This window comes from Nerophis lumbriciformis, linkage group LG12 (genome assembly GCF_033978685.3).
Source record: "Nerophis lumbriciformis linkage group LG12, RoL_Nlum_v2.1, whole genome shotgun sequence".
Classification (NCBI taxonomy): Eukaryota; Metazoa; Chordata; class Actinopteri; order Syngnathiformes; family Syngnathidae; genus Nerophis; species Nerophis lumbriciformis.
Window position 1 is genome coordinate 22,273,146 of NC_084559.2, and position 20,314 is coordinate 22,293,459.

Consider the following 20,314-nt stretch of genomic DNA (forward strand, 5'->3'; position numbering starts at 1 on the left):
AGCAGGTTTTATCCCTTGCCTCGAGAGATCTGGCTTATTATTATTAAGGTGTCTCCATGGGCTGTAGGAGGCATATTTAGAGCCAAAATATTTGAGAAATCGGACTAATTTAGTGCATTGAGACGTACATAATGAATGTTTGCTGGTGGTCAGAGAGGTTTGTGGGTGCAAATTGGCAGTCACGTTTCCGTCCGTCCACCCCATGTGGAGTGAATGAATTATGGTTCATCAGTGTCACACGCTTTGATTCACTAGAAACAAAAGCGCTGTATAAATTGAATCTATTAATATTAATATCATTGTCGTGGACTATTGTGGAGAAAAATGGTGACATTTGCACGGGCTGCTTCCTCTGTCACACTTGGATGAATCCAGTTTGTGGCATCTGTCAAACATATTGAGGCTCGTGTGCTGCGTACGGCTTTATTGTTCTTCCTGCATTTATTTGAAAAAGTGTTTGTCAGCCTCTGCACTCCCACTGCTTGAAAGTTAAAATGTCTTGTCATCATCTGTTTCAACTTTGGCTCGTTTTTTTCCTGAGCGCATGAGCTGAATAACATGTTCATCTTCCGGCATGACTGAGTGAGACATGTGTCAGCACACTGACAGCACAGCCGAACCCATTAATCCCGTTAGTTTCTATTTTTAACTCCTAATTACAGCGCAGTCAAACCAATAAGACCACTTGTTATTGAAGCGCCGACTTGTTTTCTCTCCATTTGTAGGCTTGCTGCTTATCTCCACTGTGCAGAGGGTGCTCTGTTGGTCTGTATGAAGTGTCCGCATTCATGCACTGCAAAAAGTCAGTGTTCAAAAACAAAAAATAAAAAAATAAAAATTTGGGGCATTTTATTTGAACTAAGCAAAATTATCTGCAAATAGAACAAGAAAATTTGGCTTGTCAAGACTTTCCAAAACAAGTAAAATTAAAGCTGCAAGCAGCGATGGACGGGACCGACTTTGACGGCACATAAAATCCAAACCGGAGCAATAATTAAAAATCTTTGGTCAACTTTTAATCAGAAGGGTTCAATCTCTCTCTTGTGCTAGTTTGAAGCCGACACGACAAACGCACTCTGAGGAGATAATGTTTGAAAAAAGGTGACCGGTTTTTACAAAACGTTTGTTTTGAAGGGGGAATTGCAAACTTCCTGTTGGTTTTTGATGGGGGTTATTAATGAATGAAATGTAATAATAAAACCTTACAATTACAATAGGGTCCTCTGTCCCAAAAGGACATTGCGGTCCCTAATTAGCTAACCTCAATGAACCCAAAAATACCTTTAAAATAAGTATATTCGCACTAATAACAACTGCACTACTATAGGAGTACATATTTTCTATTGTTTCATTGAAAATAAAACAGCAAAGTCCATTTGGCTGTTATCTGTTTTAATATGAGACACAATAGTGTCAAAGTCATGATTTTTTATTTTTTTTTACATGCTTGAAATAAGAAATGATTACTTTAAAAAAGTAGTTTTGTACTTGTGAGTGTTGGTGACGCAGCTTTGCAACAGTTGATATTTTAGTTTCAAGCATGTTTTACTCAATATACGATGAGTCGGGTGTGTCTCGACCTCCGCGGCGGAGGGTCCACCGAACCCCTGAGGCCGACTCACCAAACCCCTAGGGTTCGATCGAACCCAGGTTAAGAACCACTGTTCTAACTGATCTTTTTTGTAACACGGTTAATGAATGAAATGTACTTTTGTGGTTATTTCCCCATATTTCTACACGGTAACTCAGATATGGTAACACTAGCGGGCAGTAGAGAATATTAAGGGATTTTTGGTCAAGAACATGTTTTGCCTTATTTATTATTGAAATATTTCTTGCCACTTTATGTTGTACATTTTTTATACGAGATTCCCAGTTCATTGTATCATCTATTATTACTCTCAAAAATGTGGTTCCTTTCACTCTGTCAATATCTACTCCGGCTATTTGTTTTTGTGTTTGACTTTCTCTTCTACTGTTACAAAAAATTGCATTATTTTAAATGTACTGAGATTAAAAGCTAGTCTGATTTTGTCAAACGATCTCTTTAATTTTGTATGTTATTATTTGTTGAATGTTGAATTATGTTGAAATTTACTTCAGGTGTCTGGCTGGATGATGAAGGGCTCTACATCTGTGAGGCCAAGAACCAGTTCGGAAGCATCACAACCGAGGCCAGAGTTAGTGTCACTGGATTAGGTAGGCTTGATCAAGACATGCTATTCCCTCTGATATTGACGCTTCTCGGTACCTAATGTGTATTCCTCCATTATTTGCAGAGCCCCCTCTCTTAGCTCAAGGTGCCCCTATCATCACTACTGCCATTGGTCAGTCTTTGAGTATCCCTTGTATGCTCTTGGATGGGATACCTCTCCCAGAAAGACACTGGTCAAAAAATGGAAAACCTGTAAGTCTGGCTAAAGTCTCTTCATACAAACTCCGTTTCCATATGAGTTGGTAAATGTGTTAGATGTAAATATAAACGAAATACAATGATTTGCAAATCATTTTCAACCCATATTCAGTTGAATATGCTACAAAGACAACATATTTGATGTTCAAACTGATAAACATTTTTTTTTTGTTGCAAATAATCATTAACTTTAGAATTTGATGCCAGCAACACGTGACAAAGAAGTTGGGTAAGGTGGCAATAAATACTGATAAAGTTGAGGAATGCTCATCAAACACTTATTTAGAACATCCCACAGGTGAACAGGCAAATTGGGAACAGGTGGGTGCCATGATTGGGTATAAAAGTAGATTCCATGAAATGCTCAGTCATTCACAAACAAGGATGGGGCGAGGGTCACAACTTTGTCGACAAATGCGTGAGCAAATTGTTGAACAAATTAAGAAAAGCCTTTCTCAACCAGCTATTGCAAGGAATTTAGGGATTTCACCATCTACGGTCCGTAATATCATCAAAGGGTTCAGAGAATCTGGAGAAATCACTGCACGTAAGCAGCTAAGCCCGTGACCTTCGATCCCTCAGGCTGTACTGCATCAACAAGCGACATCAGTGTGTAAAGGATGTCACCACATGGGCTCAGGAACACTTCAGAAACCCACTGTCAGTAACTACAGTTGGTCGCTACATCTGTAAGGGCAAGTTAAAACTCTCCTATGCAAGGCAAAAAACGTTTATCAACAACACCCAGAAACGCCGTCGGCTTCGCTGGGCCTGAGCTCATCTAAGATGGACTGATACAAAGTGGAAAAGTGTTCTGTGGTCTGACGAGTCCACATTTCAAATTGTTTTTGGAAACTGTGGACGTCGTGTCCTCCGGACTAAAGAGGAAAAGAACCATCTGGATTGTTATAGGCACAAAGTGGAAAAGCCAGCATCTGTTATGGTATGGGGGTGTATTAGTGCCCAAGACATGGGTAACTTACACATCTGTGAAGGCGCCATTAATGCTGAAAGGTACATACAGGTTTTGGAGCAACATATGTTGCCATCCAAGCAACGTTACCATGGACGCCCCTGCTTATTTCAGCAAGACAATGCCAAGCCACGTGTTACATCAACGTGTAGTAGTAAAAGAGAACGGGGGGTCCTAGACTGGCCTGCCTGTAGTCCAGACATGTCTCCCATTGAAAATGTGTGGCGCATTATGAACCCTAAAATACCACAACGGAGACCCCCGGACTGTTGAACAACTTAAGCTATACATCAAGCAAGAATGGGAAAGAATTCCACCTGAGAAGCTTAAAAAATGTGTCTCCTCAGTTCCCAAACGTTTACTGAGTGTTGTTAAAAGGATAGGCCATGTAACACAGTGGTGAATATGCCCTTTCCCAACTACTTTGGCACGTGTTGCAGCCATGAAATTCTAAGTTAATTAAAGTTTATGAGTTTGAACATCAAATATCTTGTCTTTGTAGCATATTCAACTGAATATGGGTTGAAAAGGATTTGCAAATCATTGTATTCCGTTTATATTTACATCTAACACAATTTCCCAACTCATGTGAAAACAGGGTTTGTAGTTGAATGTGTTTTTCTGTGACTGTGAACTTCTTCTCTCTGCAAAGGTTCCGCTGAATGGGAAAATGTTTGTGAGGAGTGATGGAAGTTTGCACATTGAGAGACCCGTCCCAGAGGATGCTGGGACATATGTGTGCACGGCGGTGAATGTAGTGGGCTCCATGAACATCACAGCGAGCCTTGAGGTGCATGGTAAGTCGTCCTCGTTTTTCTGAAGTCAATGTCAGTGAAATGACCACCTGCTGCCAGTGGTGAGAGACTTCCATTCGGCTCATGAAAGCGTAATGACAGACAAGCCAGATTATGGTTCATCATCAGTTTGTAATGAAGAAATGCCTGGAGTGCCGAAACAGTCAGCCTTCTAAGGCCAGCGATAATTCTGTGGGCCTGACAAATAGTCAGCTGTGCTTTGTGTCCTTCTTCTTTCACAGTGCCGCCCGAGATCAACGCCGGGCCCTACCGCTACATAGCCAATGAAGGTGTAGCCATCACATTATCATGCGAGACAAGCGGCGTTCCCAAGCCAACTGTGGCCTGGTCCAAGGTAGGCCGTAGTCTCATAATAATGCGTATTACGGCCTGCAAAATACTCCGACATTATGGAGAGAAGTTAACATTTTTATTCATTTCATTTTAATCAATCTTAATGGATGGGTGTATAATTATTATGAAGGAAGCCCAGAAAATACCCTCACAAATTTAACACATTTGTTACAAAAGTAAATGAATAGTCAAATCTGTTGAAATATATACAACATAAAATATAGATATGGAAATGGTTTCCCTTATTTAAAGGGGAACATTATCACAATATCAGAAGGGTTAAAACCATTAAAAATCAGTTCACAGTGGCTTATTTTATTTTTCGAAGTTTTTTTCAAAATTTTACCCATCACGCAATATCCCTAAAAAAAGCTTCAAAGTGCCTGATTTTAACCATCTTTATATACACCCGTCCATTTTCCTGTGACGTCACACAGTGATGCCAATACAAACAAACATGGCGGATAGAACAGCAAGGTATAGCGACATTAGCTCGGATTCAGACTCGGATTTCAGCGGCTTAAGCGATTCAACAGATTACGCATGTATTGAAACGGATGGTTGTAGTGTGGAGGCAAGTAGCGAAAACGAAATTGATGAAGAAACTGAAGCTATTGAGCCATATCGGTTTGAACCGTATGCAAGCGAAACCGACGAAAACGACACGACAGCCAGCGACACGGGAGAAAGCGAGGACGAATTCGGCGATCGCCTTCTAACCAACGATTGGTATGTGTTTGTTTGGCATTAAAGGAAACTAACAACTATGAACTAGGTTTACAGCATATGAAATACATTTGGCAACAACATGCACTTTGAGAGTGCAGACAGCCCATTTCAGGCGCGCTAAGAACATATATTTTTCCACGATTTCAGCACTCAGGTTAACCATACCTAAATAGACACAAAATTCTGCATAACACAAGACTACCCGAATGTACTCGAATGATTGAAAAAAATAAATGTTTTTAAGCTAAATTATTGGTAAACACAGTTTATGTATAATAATTTACGTAAAACCGCGAGTAATGAATAAAGTTTTCATCAATTAATATATTCTGTAGACATACCCTCATCCACTCTCTTTTCCTGAAAGCTGATCTGTCCAGTTTTGGAGTTGATGGCAGCATCTGCTTTGAGTGTCGCAGGATATCCACACATTCTTGCCATCTCTGTCGTAGCATAGCTTTCGTTCGTAAAGTGTGCGGAACAAACGACTGACCATTTCGTCGGCTTTCCCCACAGCCTCGTATTTTGAACAAATTTCGTCCAATTTCTTGCCACTTTCCCATCTTTGGGCCACTGGTGCAACTTGAATCCGTCCCTGTTCGTGTTGTTACACCCTCCGACAACACACCGACGAAAGTGAGAAAATGGCAGATTACTTCCCGATGTGACGTCACGTTGTATAATAGAAAGGCGTTTAATTCGCCAAAATTCACCCATTTAGAGTTCGGAAATCGGTTAAAAAAAGATATGGTCTTTTTCATGCAACATCAAGGTATATATTGACGCTTACATAGGTCTGGTGATAATGTTCCCCTTTAATACACGTCTATACACTTTTAGTTGCACAAAACATATCATCCATCTTTCCATCCATCTATCTTTCTTGGTGTCCACCCTGAGATCGGTAGGTCGTGAGTTCAAACCCCGGCCGAGTCATACCAAAGACTATAAAAATGGGACCCATTACCTCCCTGCTTGACACTCAGCATCAAGGGTTAGAATTGGGGGTTAAATCACTAAAATGATTCCCGAGTGTGTCCACCGCTGCTGCTCACTGCTCCAAAGCATTCACACACATGGTTTTCTACACCAAAATACATCTATTTATTAAACTTCTTCAACTTCTTCTTCTTCTTCTTCTTATCCAGATTTTGGCGCGCTCTACCCTCCACATTTTTCACCCAATACAAACTGTTCCAACTTCAAACTGTTCAGCCTATTCGGGAATCGCGGGTTTTCCCTTGACAAACTCCAAAAATTCCCAGATTTTCCAGAATTCCAGGTTTTCTGGGACATTTTTCCCATTCAAATTGAATGGGCCATATTTAAAACGTCCACCATTTCCACAATTTGCAACCAATTCAAACCATTTCACCTTCAACACATTCAAAATACACTTTTTCCAAGTAAAAAAAAATTCCAGGATTTTCCAGAATTCTTGTTTTTCCAAGGCCCTAGTTCCACCCTTTTTTCTGGCGACTACTCCTCCCACATTTTTCAACCCACTTCAACCGTTCTACCGTCAAAAATTCCTCTTATTTAGGACAAAAAAAACAAGTTGTTTTTTGAACTGGAAAAATTCTAGGGTTTCCCAAAATTCCAGGAATTCTGTAATACCGTTTCTCGATTCAACATGTTACTACTTCAACATTTCTCGACCGATTTGAAAAATTTCAACACCAATCATTTCAACTCATTCAGACTATTGAAGTTTTTTTTTGACTATTTTCAAAAAAATTCCCCCTTTCACCGAAATTCCCAAATTTTTGGGAAATTCCAACTAAAATCAATGGGGCATTCTTCAAAGTTCCACAATTCCCACATTTTCCATCCGATTCAAACCGTTCCAACTCCAAAATATTCAGCCTGTTCAAAATGGTGTGCTCCCCTTCAACAATTTTTAAAAATTCACGGATTTCCAAGAATTCCCAGTTTTCAGGGACATTTTCCCCATTCAAACTGAATTGTCCATTTTTTAAACTTCCACAATTCGCACATTTTTCAACTTATTCAAACCATTCAAACATCTACACATTCCACTCATCCAACATACACGTTCCCAAGTCCCAAACCAAATTCCGTTTTTCCTGGAAATTCAAACTCTTCAACATTCAAATCATTCCAACATTCAAACTATTCTTACAGTCATACTACAGTCTGTCAGCATTTCAGTACAACTTCAGCATTGGAGTATTCACACGCAATTCCTTCAGGACTTTCCTTATCTAGTTAATGAATATGATTAAAACCAAGAGTAATATTACTATGTCAGTGTTAACATTTGAGTGGTCCCCGGTGCCCTCTGTTGTAGAAAAGTTGGGCCCTGAGGTCAAAAAGCTTAAGATCCCCTGATTTAAGTGAATATCCCTGCTATATATTATCTACTATAATAATGTTAGTGCAGTGGTTCTTAACCTTGTTGGAGGTACTGAACCCCACCAGTTTCATATGCGCATTAACCGAACCCTTCTTTAGTGAAAAATAAAATGTTTTTTTTTTCAAATTCAAGACAAAGTTATATGTTATTGGTAACACTTTAGTATGGGGAACATATTCTAAGTAACAAAGACTTAATTTAGAGTTTTTTGGACACTAGGGGAACATATTTTAAGTAACAAAGACTTAATTTAGAGTTATTAGGTTAGGATTAGGGTTAGGGTCAGGGTTAGAGGGTTAGGCTTATAATAAGGCCATGCAGAATAAGGCATTAATAAGTACTTAATAATGACTAGTTAAAGGGGAACATTATCACAATTTTAGAAGGGTTTTAGTGGCTTATTTTATTTTTCAAAGTTTTTTTCAAAATTTTACTCATCACGCAATATCCCCAAAAAAAGCTTCAAAGTGCCTGATTTTAACCATCGTTATATACACCCGTCCATTTTCCTGTGACGTCACACAGTGATGCCAATACAAACAAACATGGCGGTTAGAACAGCAAGGTATAGCGACATTAGCTCGGATTCAGACTCGGATTTCAGTGGCTTAAGCGATTCAACAGATTACGTATGTATTGAAACGGATGGTTGTAGTGTTGAGGCAGGTAGCGAAAACGAAATTGAAGAAGAAACTGAAGCTATTGAGCCATATCGGTTTGAACCGTATGCAAGCGAAACCGACTAAAACGACACGACAGCCAGCGACACGGGAGAAAGCGAGGACGAATTTGGCTATCGCCTTCTAACCAACGATTGGTATGTGTTTGTTTGGCATTAAAGGAAACTAACAACTATGAACTAGGTTTACAGCATATGAAATACATTTGGCAACAACATGCACTTTGAGAGTGCAGACAGCCCAGTTTTCATCAATTAATATATTCTGTAGACATACCCTCATCCGCTCTCTTTTCCTGAAAGCTGATCTGTCCAGTCCAGTTGGAAATGCATCTGCTTTGAGTGTCGCAGGATATCCACACATTCTTGCCATCTCTGTCGTAGCATAGCTTTCGTCGGTAAAGTGTGCGGAACGAACATTCAATTTCTTGCCACTTTCGCATCTTTGGGCCACTGGTGCAACTTGAATCCGTCCCTGTTCGTGTTGTTACACCCTCCGACACACCGACGAGGCATGATGTCTCCAAGGTACGGAAAACAGTAGAAAAAACGGAAAATAACAGAGCTGATTTGACTAGGTGTTTGTAATGTGTTTGAGAAAATGGCGGATTGCTTCCCGATGTGACGTCATTGCTCCGAGAGCGAATAATAGAAAGGCGTTTAATTCGCCAAAATTCACCCATTTAGAGTTCGAAAATCGGTTAAAAAAATATATGGTCTTTTTTCTGCAACATCAAGGTATATATTGACGCTTACATAGGTCTGGTGACAATGTTCCCCTTTAAGAGCCAATATGTTACTAATTTGCATGTTAATAAGCAACTAATCAATGGTGAATATGTTCCCCATACTAAAGTGTTACCATGTTTTTTTACTGGTGCACAAAATGAACCGTGCATGAACATCACCTCGTTCAAAGAAGAAAACCAACACGGTGCATAAACTCACAACAAATTACACACCTGCAAATCAGCCTGACTTCTGCTGTTGCCGTATCCGTAATACGCCGATAGGGAGAAGTTTTTATTTACACGATGAGTCGGGTGTGTTTTGACATCCGCCGAACCCCTGAGCCCGACTCACCGAACCCCTAGGGTTCGATCGAACCCAGGTTAAGAACCACTGTGTTAGTGGTCTTGAGATGACATACAATGGATTTAATCCTTGAAATGTATTGACATGAAATTATCAATTGCTAATGAATGAATATACAGTTACATATATGAAATATTTTACCAGTTATTATGCACAGTCCAGCATCCTCAGAAAGGTATTCTCGTCAAGTCTCGCCCTAATGAAGGCACATTTGTTTTTGTTTCTCTTGTACTCAGACATGCACCGTTTATGATTCCCCTTGCACCAATTATTACAGCTTGTTCAGCTCTGTTCTGTTTGCTTACCATTGCTATCATTTGCTTATATAGTGCTTTCTAATGTGTAAAGCATGAATGCTTTCCTGTACTTGTAAATGCCACTTACATGCTGGGGCTTTGAGCCAAATGTATATATTCCCTTTGCTTTTTCCCTAAACAATTTCAGCAGAGTACTGCACGCTCAAGTACCTTGCTTTTTTTCTTGCCAGATAAGCATGAATCTGTAAAAGCTATTTAATGTTCAAAGCAAGTGCAAATGCGGCAAGCTACATTCATGTGTGTTTCGTACTGGGGATAGAGAGTTGGTTAAAGGGGAGCCTTGTAATTATATTAGACATCAAAGGTTTGGCTGTAAACCTGAAGTGAATCTCAGTGTCCCTGCGCTCTCATGTGTGGACAGATACGGTACATTCTGCTTTAATGCCTGCTCTTGCTTCAGGGAAGACAACTTCTGCCTCGGGACAGTGCCTCGCTTCAGGCTGACCCGAACGGATACCTCCACATCCCCCACCCCACCACTGACGATGCAGGGATATACGTCTGCACCGCCTCCAGCTCTGTGGGTTACGCCAGTCGAGAAATCCAGCTGAGTGTTAACAGTACGGCAAACACATGTCTCACTAACAGCAGTTTCCATGAACGTTTACTCACAATTTTTTCCCCCCACTCTTCCCAGCCATGCCTGAGATAATGGGAGTGAGTGGCCATGACAAAACAGTAAAAATGGTAGCAGAAGTGGGAACTGAGGTAGTTCTGCCTTGTGAGGCCCAAGGGAGTCCGTCTCCACTCGTCACATGGAGCAGAAATGGGCATCCCATCCCTCCGGTCACAGCTGGGTAAGTGAAAGGCTCACTGCACTGCAAAAAGTCAGTGTTCAAAAACAATAAAAAAAATAAAAAAATGAGGGGTATTTTATTTGAACTAAGCAAAATTATCTGCCAATAGAACAAGAACATTTGGCTTGTCAAGACTTTCCAAAACAAGTAAAATTAGCTAATCTCAATGAACCCAAAAATACATTAAAATAAGTATATTCTCACTAATAAGTGCACTTTTCTTGGTAGAAAAAAACAAAACCTTTTTGCTCAATATGTTGAAATATATTCCTAAATTAAGTAAATGCTAGTGCCATTATCTTGACATAATGATATGCGCTCGGCATTACATTCCTTGAAACCATCAAACTTAATACAAAAAACGAATTTATTGTTCTTAATGGAAAGGCAAAAAGGCAACCGCTTGTTACTTTCGGGGTCTCCTAGCCGCTCAGGCAAATCATCTTGTCTAAAAATGCATTTTTCCATCGATAACATGACATCATCGCGCCAAGTGCGTGCTCTTTCAGTCAATTAGTGCGCATATACCGTATTTTTCGGAGTATAAGTCGCTCCGGAGTATAAGTCGCACCGGCCGAAAATGCATAATAAAGAAGGAAAAAAAACATATAAAAAAATATAAATCGCATTTTTTTGGGGTGTAGTATAAGTCGCATTTTTTGGACAAATTTATTTGATAAAACCCAACACCAAGAATAGACATTTGAAAGGCAATTTAAAATAAATAAAGAATAGTGAACAACAGGCTGAATAAGTGTACGTTATATGAGGCATAAATAACCAACTGAGAACGTGCCTGGTATGTTAACGTAACATATTATGGTAAGAGTCATTCAAATAACTATAACATATAGAACATGCTATACGTTTACCAAACAATCTGTCACTCCAAATCGCTAAATCCCATGAAATCGTATACGTCTATTATCTTACGTGAATGAGCTAAATAATATTATTTGATATTTGACGGTAATGTGTTAATAATTTCACACATAAGTTGCTCCCGAGTATAAGTCTCACCCCCGGCCAAACTATGAAAAAAACGACGACTTATAGTCCGAAAAATACGGTATATACAGCCCGGCCCCCGGCCAAAATATTTTTAATTGTAATTTTGAGGAATTTATCTGAATGTGCATGAACTATTTCTGTTCAAAATTGTTTGAAATGTTAAATGTTGAAATATTAACTGTCAGTTTACTGTACTGTGCCAACTGTACTACTATGTGAGTACGTATTTTCTATTGTTTCATTGAAAATAAAACAGCAAAGTCCATTTGGCTGTCATCCGTTTTAATTACGAGATGCAATTGTGTCAAAGTCATGATTTTTTTTTCATGCTTGAAATAAGAAATGATTACTTTAAAAAAGTAGTTTTATACTTGTGAGTGTTGATGACACAGCTTTGCAACAGTTGATATTCTAGTTTCAAGCATGTTTTACTCAATATAGGTCTTAAAATCTCAGCAACAAGCTGTAATATCTTACTGAGATCATTTAGGACCAAAACCCTTAAAACAAGTAAAAGACTCTAACATAAAATCTGCTTAGTGAGAAGAATTATCTTATCAGACAGAAAATAAGCAAATATCACCCTTATTTGAGATATTTCATCTTACTTAGATTTCAGTTTTTGCAGTGTGATGCGTCATGAAAGGCAAAGGTGCTCATCATACCTGAGCTTTGAGCTAATATTGACTCAGACCATACACAGGAGTCTGGCTGCCATTAACATTAACATTGACACTCATGTTCAGAGGATGCCCTTTGAAGCTTAGCTCAGCAGCAGTCCGCGGGGGAGCTGAGCTATGTGTGCAGCCTTGACTCGCTCGCTCAGGGGTGTCAAACTCAAATACAGAGTGGGCCAAAATTTTTAACTGAACAAAGCTGCGAACAAATTAACCTTTTAATAGGGACCCAAACAAGTTTTGCATTGAATATTGAACAAGCAAGGCTTATATAACTTTATAGTGACATGCAAAATCGAGTTTCAAATAATAATAATAATAATTAAAAAATATCAATGGCATATCAAATAAAACTTAAATAAAAATTGAATGCCTCTTTTCTATTTGCAGCCTTCTGAGGTAAATATCAAAATAAACTTTTTCCACAGGCTAATAATACATTTGAAAATAAAATAACAATAATGAATGAATCAAACATTCAAGCCTTGAAGTAGCAAGAGAAAGTGCATGAATAAAACGTTATTATTAATCAAATTTTAATAAAAAATGGAATGCCTCTTTTCTATTTGCAGCCTTCTGAGGTAAATATCAACATTAACTTGGGGGGCGTGGTTTGGGGGTAGCGGGGGTGTATATTGTAGCGTCCCGGAAGAGTTAGTGTTGCAAGGGGTTCTGGGTATTTGTTCTGTTGTGTTTATGTTGTGTTACGGTGCGGATGTTCTCCCGAAATGTGTTTGTCATTCTTGTTTGGTGTGGGTTCACAGTGTGGCGCATAATTGTAACAGTGTTAAAATTGTTTATACGGCCACCCTTAGTGTGACCAAGTATGCTTAGTATTCACTTGCGTGTGTGGAAGAGCCGCATTTATTAAGTGACTGGGCCGTCACGCTGTTTGTGTGGAGGAAAAGCGGACGTGACGACAGGCTGTAGAGGACGTTGAAGGCAATAATGTTGTCCGGGTGGAAATCGGGAGAAATTCGGGAGAATGGTTGCCCCGGGAGATTTTCGGGAGGGGCACTGAAATTCGGGAGTCCATCCATCCATCCATCTTCTTCCGCTTATCCGAGGTCAGGTCGCAGGGGCAGCAGCCTAAGCAGGGAAGCCCAGACTTTCCTCACCCCAGCCACTTTGCCCAGCTCCTCCCGGGGGATCCCGAGGCGTTCCCAGGCCAGCCGGGAGACATAGTCTTCCCAACGCGTCCTGGGTCTTCCCCGAGGCCTCCTACCGGTTGGACGTGCCCTAAACACCAACCTAGGGAGGAGTTCGGGTGGCATCCTGACCAGATGCCTGAACCACCTCATCTGGCTCCTCTCGATGTGGAGGAGCAGCGGCTTTACTTTGAGCTCCCCCCGGATGACAGAGCTTCTCACCCTATCTCTTAGGGAGAGACCCGCCACCCGGCGGAGGAAACTCATTTCGGCCGCTTTTACCCGTGATCTTGTCCTTTCGGTCATAACCCAAAGCTCATGACCATAGGTGAGGATGGGAACGTAGATCGACCGGTAAACTGAGAGCTTTGCCTTCCGGCTCAGCTCCTTCTTCACCACAACGGATCGATACAGCGTCCGCATTACTGAAGACGCCGCACCGATCCGCCTGTCGATCTCACGATCCACTCTTCCCCCACTCGTGAACAAGACTCCTAGGTACTTGAACTCCTCCACTTGGGACAGGGTCTCCCCCCCAACCCGGAGATGGCACTCCACCCTTTTCCGGTGGAGAACCATAGAAATTCGGGAGTCTCCTGGGAAAATCGGGAGGGTTGGCAAGTATGAGTATTATCTGTGAATGCGGTGTTACAGCGGCACCGCCGCTGTATAATACAGGCGGGCCAGATCTAATGTTAATTTGATATTGCCTCAAGGGCCAAATTGAATTACACGGCGGGCCAAATTTGGCCCGCGAGCCATAGTTTGACACCCATGCGCTAGCTGAAGTGAGGAGGAACATCTGTTGCTGCAACATCACTTTCATGTGTGGTCACACAGGCAAGGCCCACTTGGGACACAGGCGAGATAGATGGCAGACAGTCCGGCTAAATGAGGCAGATGGGAGGATGACACGGGGGTTGAACGATGGCGGATGTCTTGAGTATGGGGCCAGGAAAAGTAACTGACAAAAGAAAGAGATACAAGCCGTGTCTGCCTAATGCTGGGAATTCCCTGAGGTCCACCAGCAGTAAAACAACATGCTGACTCTCTCTCCAGTTCTGTCTGATGAGAATAACATATCTGTGTGAACAACCCCCACGTGGGTCCAAGCTCTGCGTATGTAGCCACTACACACACATGCAAGTTGGTTGGTGGGCCGTTCTCTCAGTCTGACGACAAACTGTGATTCCAGAGAGATGGGGACTGATTGTTGCGTGACATGACTTGGGAGGCCATGACACGGCCATTGTGGTTTAGTGTTCTGGAGACTTGACCCTTCTCTTACCAGTTGGTCTTAGTGTCGTATAGACTAGACTTAGACTTAGACTTCCTTTTTATTGTCATTCAAATTTGAACTTTACAGCACAGACAAGAATGAAATTTCGTTACATAAGCTCATGGTAGTGCAGGATAAAAAAGCAATAAGGTGCATATATAAATAAATATATATATAAATAATATATATAACCTGGAGGTTCTGCTTCGGAGGCTGCGGAACCTCTTTCCAGAGTCCAGCAGTGAAAACAGTCCTTGGTGGGGGTGGGAGGAGTCTTTGCAGATATTCTGAGCCCTGGTCAGGCAGCGGCTTTTTGCGATCTCCTGGATAGGAGGAAGAGGAGTCCTGATGATCTTTTCCGCCGTCCTCACCACTCTCTGCAGAGACTTCCAGTCTGAGGCATTGCAGGCTCCAGTCCAGACAGAGATGCTGTTGGTCAGCAGGCTCTCTATAGTGCCATCTGTAGAATGTGCTGAGAATGGGGGTAGGGAGCTGTGCTCTTTTCATCCGACGCAAAAAGTGCATGCGCTGCTGAGCTCTTTTTACAAGAGCTCCGGTGTGTAGGGACCAGGTTATATTGTCAGTTATCTGCACCCCCAGGAACTTGGTGCTGCTTACTATCACCACCGCTGTGCCGTTGATGTAAATGATATTGATAAATGGGTTATACTTGTATAGCGCTTTTCTACCTTCAAGGTACTCAAAGCGCTTTGACAGTATTTCCACATTCACCCATTCACACACACATTCACACACTGATGGCGGGAGCTGCCATGCAAGGTGCTAACCAGCAGCCATCAGGAGCAAGGGGTGAAGTGTCTTGCCCAAGGACACAACGGACGTGACTAGGATGGTAGAAGGGTGGGGATTGAACCCCAGTAACCAGCAACCCTCCGATTGCTGGCACGGCCACTCTACCAACTTCGCCACGCCGTGGAGCTTGGCCGAACTGGTGCTTCCTGAAGTCAACGATGATCTCCTTGGTCTTGTTGACATTCAGGACCAGGTTGTTGGTTCTGCACCAGTCAACCAGATGTTTCACCTCCTCCCTGTAGTCCATGTCATTGTTGTCACGGATGAGGCCCACTACTGTCATATAGTGTTGTCCCGATACCAATATTTTGGTCCCGGTACCAAAATGATTTCGATACTTTTCGGGACTTTTCTAAATAAAGGGGACCACAAAAAATTGCATTATTGGCTTTATGTTAACAAAAAAATTTACGGTACATTAAACATATGTTTCTTATTGCAAGTTTGGCCTTAAATAAAATAGAGAACTTCGACTTAGACTTAGACAAACTTTAATGATCCACAAAGGAAATTGTTCCACACAGTAGTAGCTCAGTTACAATGATGGAAAGTGTAAGGATGGAAAGGACAATGCAGACTAAATATAGCGATATAAAATATAACATATACCGTATTTTTCGGACTATAAGTCGCAGTTTTTTTCATAGTTTGGCCGGGGGTGCAACTTATACTCAGGAGCGACTTATGTGTGAAATTATTAACACATTACCGTAAAATATCAAATAATATTATTTGGCTCATTCACATAAGAGACTAGACGTATAAGATTTCATGGGATTTAGCGATGAGGAGTGACAGACTGTTTGGTAAACGTATAGCATGTTCTATATGTTATAGTTATTTGAATGACTCTTACCATAATATGTTACGTTAACATACCAGGCACGTTCTCAGTTGGTTATTTATGCCTCATATAACGTACACTTATTCAGCTTGTTGTTCACTATTCTTTATTTAAAATTGCCTTTCAAATGTCTATTCTTGGTGTTGGGTTTTATCAAATAAATGTCCCCCAAAAATGAGACTTATACTCCAGTGCGACTCAAATATATTTTTTCCTTCATTATTATGCATTTTCGGCAGGTGCGACTTATACTCCGGAGCGACTTATACTCCGAAAAATGCGGTATACGTAATATTTACGTAATATATGTACAGTATATTATATATACTGATATATTATATTATGTCTATATCAGTGGTTCTTAACCTTGTTGGAAGTACCGAACCCCACCAGTTTCATTTGCACATTCACCAAAACCTTCTTTAGGAAAAAAAATAAAAATATTGTTTTCAAATTTAAGACAAAGTTATATGTTTTTTTATTGGTGCACAAAATTAACCGTGCATGAACATCACCTTGTTCAAAGAACAAAACCAAAACAGTGCATGAACTCACAACAAATTACACACCTGCAAATCAGATGGAAAATTAGAGGGAACATTATTTAGGGGTAGCCGATATTATCGGCCGATAAATGCGTTAAAATGTAATATCAGAAATTATCGGTATCGTTTTTTTTATTATCGGTATCGGTTTTATATTATTATTTTTTTTAATTTTATTTTATTTTATTAAATCAACATAAAAAACACAAGATACACTTACAATTAGTGCACCAACCCAAAAAACCTTCCTCCCCCATTTACACTTATTCACACAAAAGGGTTGTTTCTATCTGTTATTAATATTCTGGTTCCTACATTATATATTAATATATATCAATACAGTCTGCAAAGGATACAGTCCGTAAGCACACATGATTGTGCGTGCTGCTGGTCCACTAATAGTACTAACAGTTAATTTGACTAATTTTCATTAATTACTAGTTTCTATGTAACTGTTTTTATGTTGTTTTACTTTCTTTTTTATTCAAGAAAATGTTTTTAATTTATTTATCTTATTTTATTTTATTACTTTTTTTTTTAAAGTACCTTATCTTCACCATACCTGGTTGTCCAAATTAGGCATATTAATGTGTTAATTCCACGACTGTATGTATTGGTTGATATCGGTATTGGTAATTAAACAGTTGGACAATATCGGAATATCGGATATCGGCAAAAAGCCATTATCGGACATCCCTATTTGGGGGTATCCATAATACGCCGATAGGGAGAAGTTGGACCAGTACTTTTCAGAGGCGGTAAAGTACCGTATATGATTCATTAGTATCGCGGTACTATACTAATACCGGTATACCGTATAACCCTAGTGTCATACTACGTACACATTAGGGCTGCAACTAACGATTAATTTGATAATCGATTAATCTGTCGATTATTATTTCGATTAATCGATTAATAATCGGATAAAAGAGACAAACTACATTTCTATCCTTTCCAGTATTTTATTGAAAAAAAAACAGCATACTGGCACCATACCTATTTTGATTATTGTTTCTCAGCTGTTGGTACGTGTTGCAGTTTATAAATAAAGGTTTATTTAAAAAATAAAAAATAAAAAGTTTTTAAATAAAATGAAAAAATGCCACTGCGCATGCGCATAGCATAGATCCAACGAATCAATGACTAAATTACTCGCCCACTATTTTTATAATCGATTTTAATCGATTTAATCGATTAGTTGTTGCAGCCCTAGTACACATATGGCTTAACAACAAGGTGAGGACTGATGTAGAGCAACATGCAACGTCAAATGTTACTGTTCTTTTTCCCATGGTCGAAAGTGTTTGAGGAGCTTGAATCACACCACAGCATGGGATAGTAAATTTGTGGTCCCAGCTTAATTCCACTCCAAATAAACATCTTATTGTTAGAATTCTGTTGCCTAGCAGAAACACTTCTCGCTCATAACCGGGAGAGGTTGGTTTACATTTGTGTATTTCGCATTTATACAACTTTCACTTTGATGCAGTTCAGCTGAACACAAACCCTTTTTCAAGCTTACCAGCCAACAATCACCACCCTTTAAACATGTATTTATAGTAGGGGTATACAACCAAATTGTTCGAGGAACACATTTCCAGAAAGTTAAGGACCGAGGGGCCCGACTTCTCCCCTCACTATTATTTTCATTTCATTTCTAAAAACACTATAGTGCTCCTGTTGTATAAAGGAACTTGGAATACACAAATTCAAATATCCTTTTTATCGACATTTTACATTTGCGAGAAAACATAGAGCACAGGGGTCCTAACTTTTGATTTGCATAACTGAGGCGGTTCTCATGGAACACCTTTAAAGGCCTACTGAAATGCGATTTTTTTATTTAAACGGGGATAGCAGGTCCATTCTATGTGTCATACTTGATCATTTCGCGATATTGCCATATTTTTGCTGAAAGGATTTAGTAGAGAACATGGACGATAAAGTTCGCAACTTTTGGTCGCTGATAAAAAGGCCTTGCCTGTACCGGAAGTAGCAGACGATATGCGCGTGACGTCACAGGTTGTGGAGCTCCTCACATCTGCACATTGTTTTCAATCATGGCCACCAGCAGCCAGAGCGATTCGGACCGAGAAAGCGACGATTTCCCCATTAATTTGAGCGAGGATGAAAGATTCGTGGATGAGGAAAGTGAGAGTGAAGGACTAGAGGGCAGTGGGAGCGATTCAGATAGGGAAGATGCTGTGAGAGGCGGGTGGGACCTGATATTCAGCTGGGAATGACTAAAACAGTAAATAAACACAAGACATATATATACTCTATTAGCCACAACACAACCAGGCTTATATTTAATATGCCACAAATGAATCCCGCATAACAAACACCTCCATCCCTCCCGTCCATATAACAACTCAAACACCTGCACAACACACTCAATCCCACAGCCCAAAAGTACCGTTCACCTCCCCAAAGTTCATACAGCACATATATTTCCCCAAAGTCCCCAAAGTTACGTACGTGACATGCACATAGCGGCACGCACGTACGGGCAAGCGATCAAATGTTTGGAAGCCGCAGCTGCATGCGTACTCACGGTACCGCGTCTGCGCATCCAACTCAAAGTCCTCCTGGTAAGAGTCTCTGTTGTCCCAGTTCTCCACAGGCCAATGGTAAAGCTTGACTGTCATCTTTCGGGAATGTAAACAATGAAACACCGGCTGTGTTATCCGGCACAACAGTCAGGGGGTGCATTCTACGGCGGGGGTGCGTTATCCGGCACAACACCTTCTTTGCTGTCTCCATTGTTCATTGAACAAATTGCAAAAGATTCACCAACACAGATGTCCAGAATACTGTGGAATTTTGCGATGAAAACAGACGACTTAATAGCTGGCCACCATGCTGTCCCAAAATGTCCTCTACAATCCGTAACGTCATGCGCAGACGTCATCATACGGAGACGTTTTCAGCAGGATATTATTACTTTTAAGTATTACTTTTTGAAACCAATACCGATAATTTCCGATATTACATTTTAAAGCATTTATCGGCCTATAATATCGGCAGTCCGATATTATCGGACATCTCTAGTTTGCAGTGGACGCTGGCCTTTAGGTGGTTAAAATGTCAATGCACGGATTGGCCAATGTGTTTTAGGGTTGTACGGTGTACGGGTATTAGTATAGTACCGCGATACTAATGAATCATATTCGGTACTATACCGCCTCTAAATAGTACCGGTCAACCACCACTCCGCCCCCCCCGTCGTCACGTCGTGTCATTGCTGGTTTACGAGCAGACGAGCATGTTCAGCAGTGCACAATCACAAAGTACTGACAAACAGACACAGTGTGTAGACAGAAAAGGGAGAACGGACGCATTTTGGCTTAAAAACTAACGATAAAGGTGAAGTAATAACACCGAAACGCCCTCAGGAAGAGGTGCTTTAAGACATGGCTAGCTAGCTAGCGGCTAAAGTCCATCCGCAGTCTGCAGTGTTGTAGCTACT

At 40.6% G+C, this 20,314-nt stretch overlaps 1 protein-coding gene across 1 annotated transcript in view; it reads left to right on the top strand.

Annotated features, from left to right (window-relative positions):
* The window catches only part of hmcn2 (hemicentin 2), a 159,784-nt gene that overhangs the window by 52,623 nt on the left and 86,847 nt on the right, over positions 1-20,314 (top strand). The window contains exons 17-22 of the mRNA XM_061986104.1: positions 2,104-2,199; positions 2,280-2,407; positions 4,039-4,183; positions 4,423-4,535; positions 10,132-10,291; positions 10,369-10,528. Of these exons, the coding sequence (XP_061842088.1) occupies positions 2,104-2,199; positions 2,280-2,407; positions 4,039-4,183; positions 4,423-4,535; positions 10,132-10,291; positions 10,369-10,528 (802 nt within the window). The remainder of the gene's footprint in view (positions 1-2,103; positions 2,200-2,279; positions 2,408-4,038; positions 4,184-4,422; positions 4,536-10,131; positions 10,292-10,368; positions 10,529-20,314) is intronic.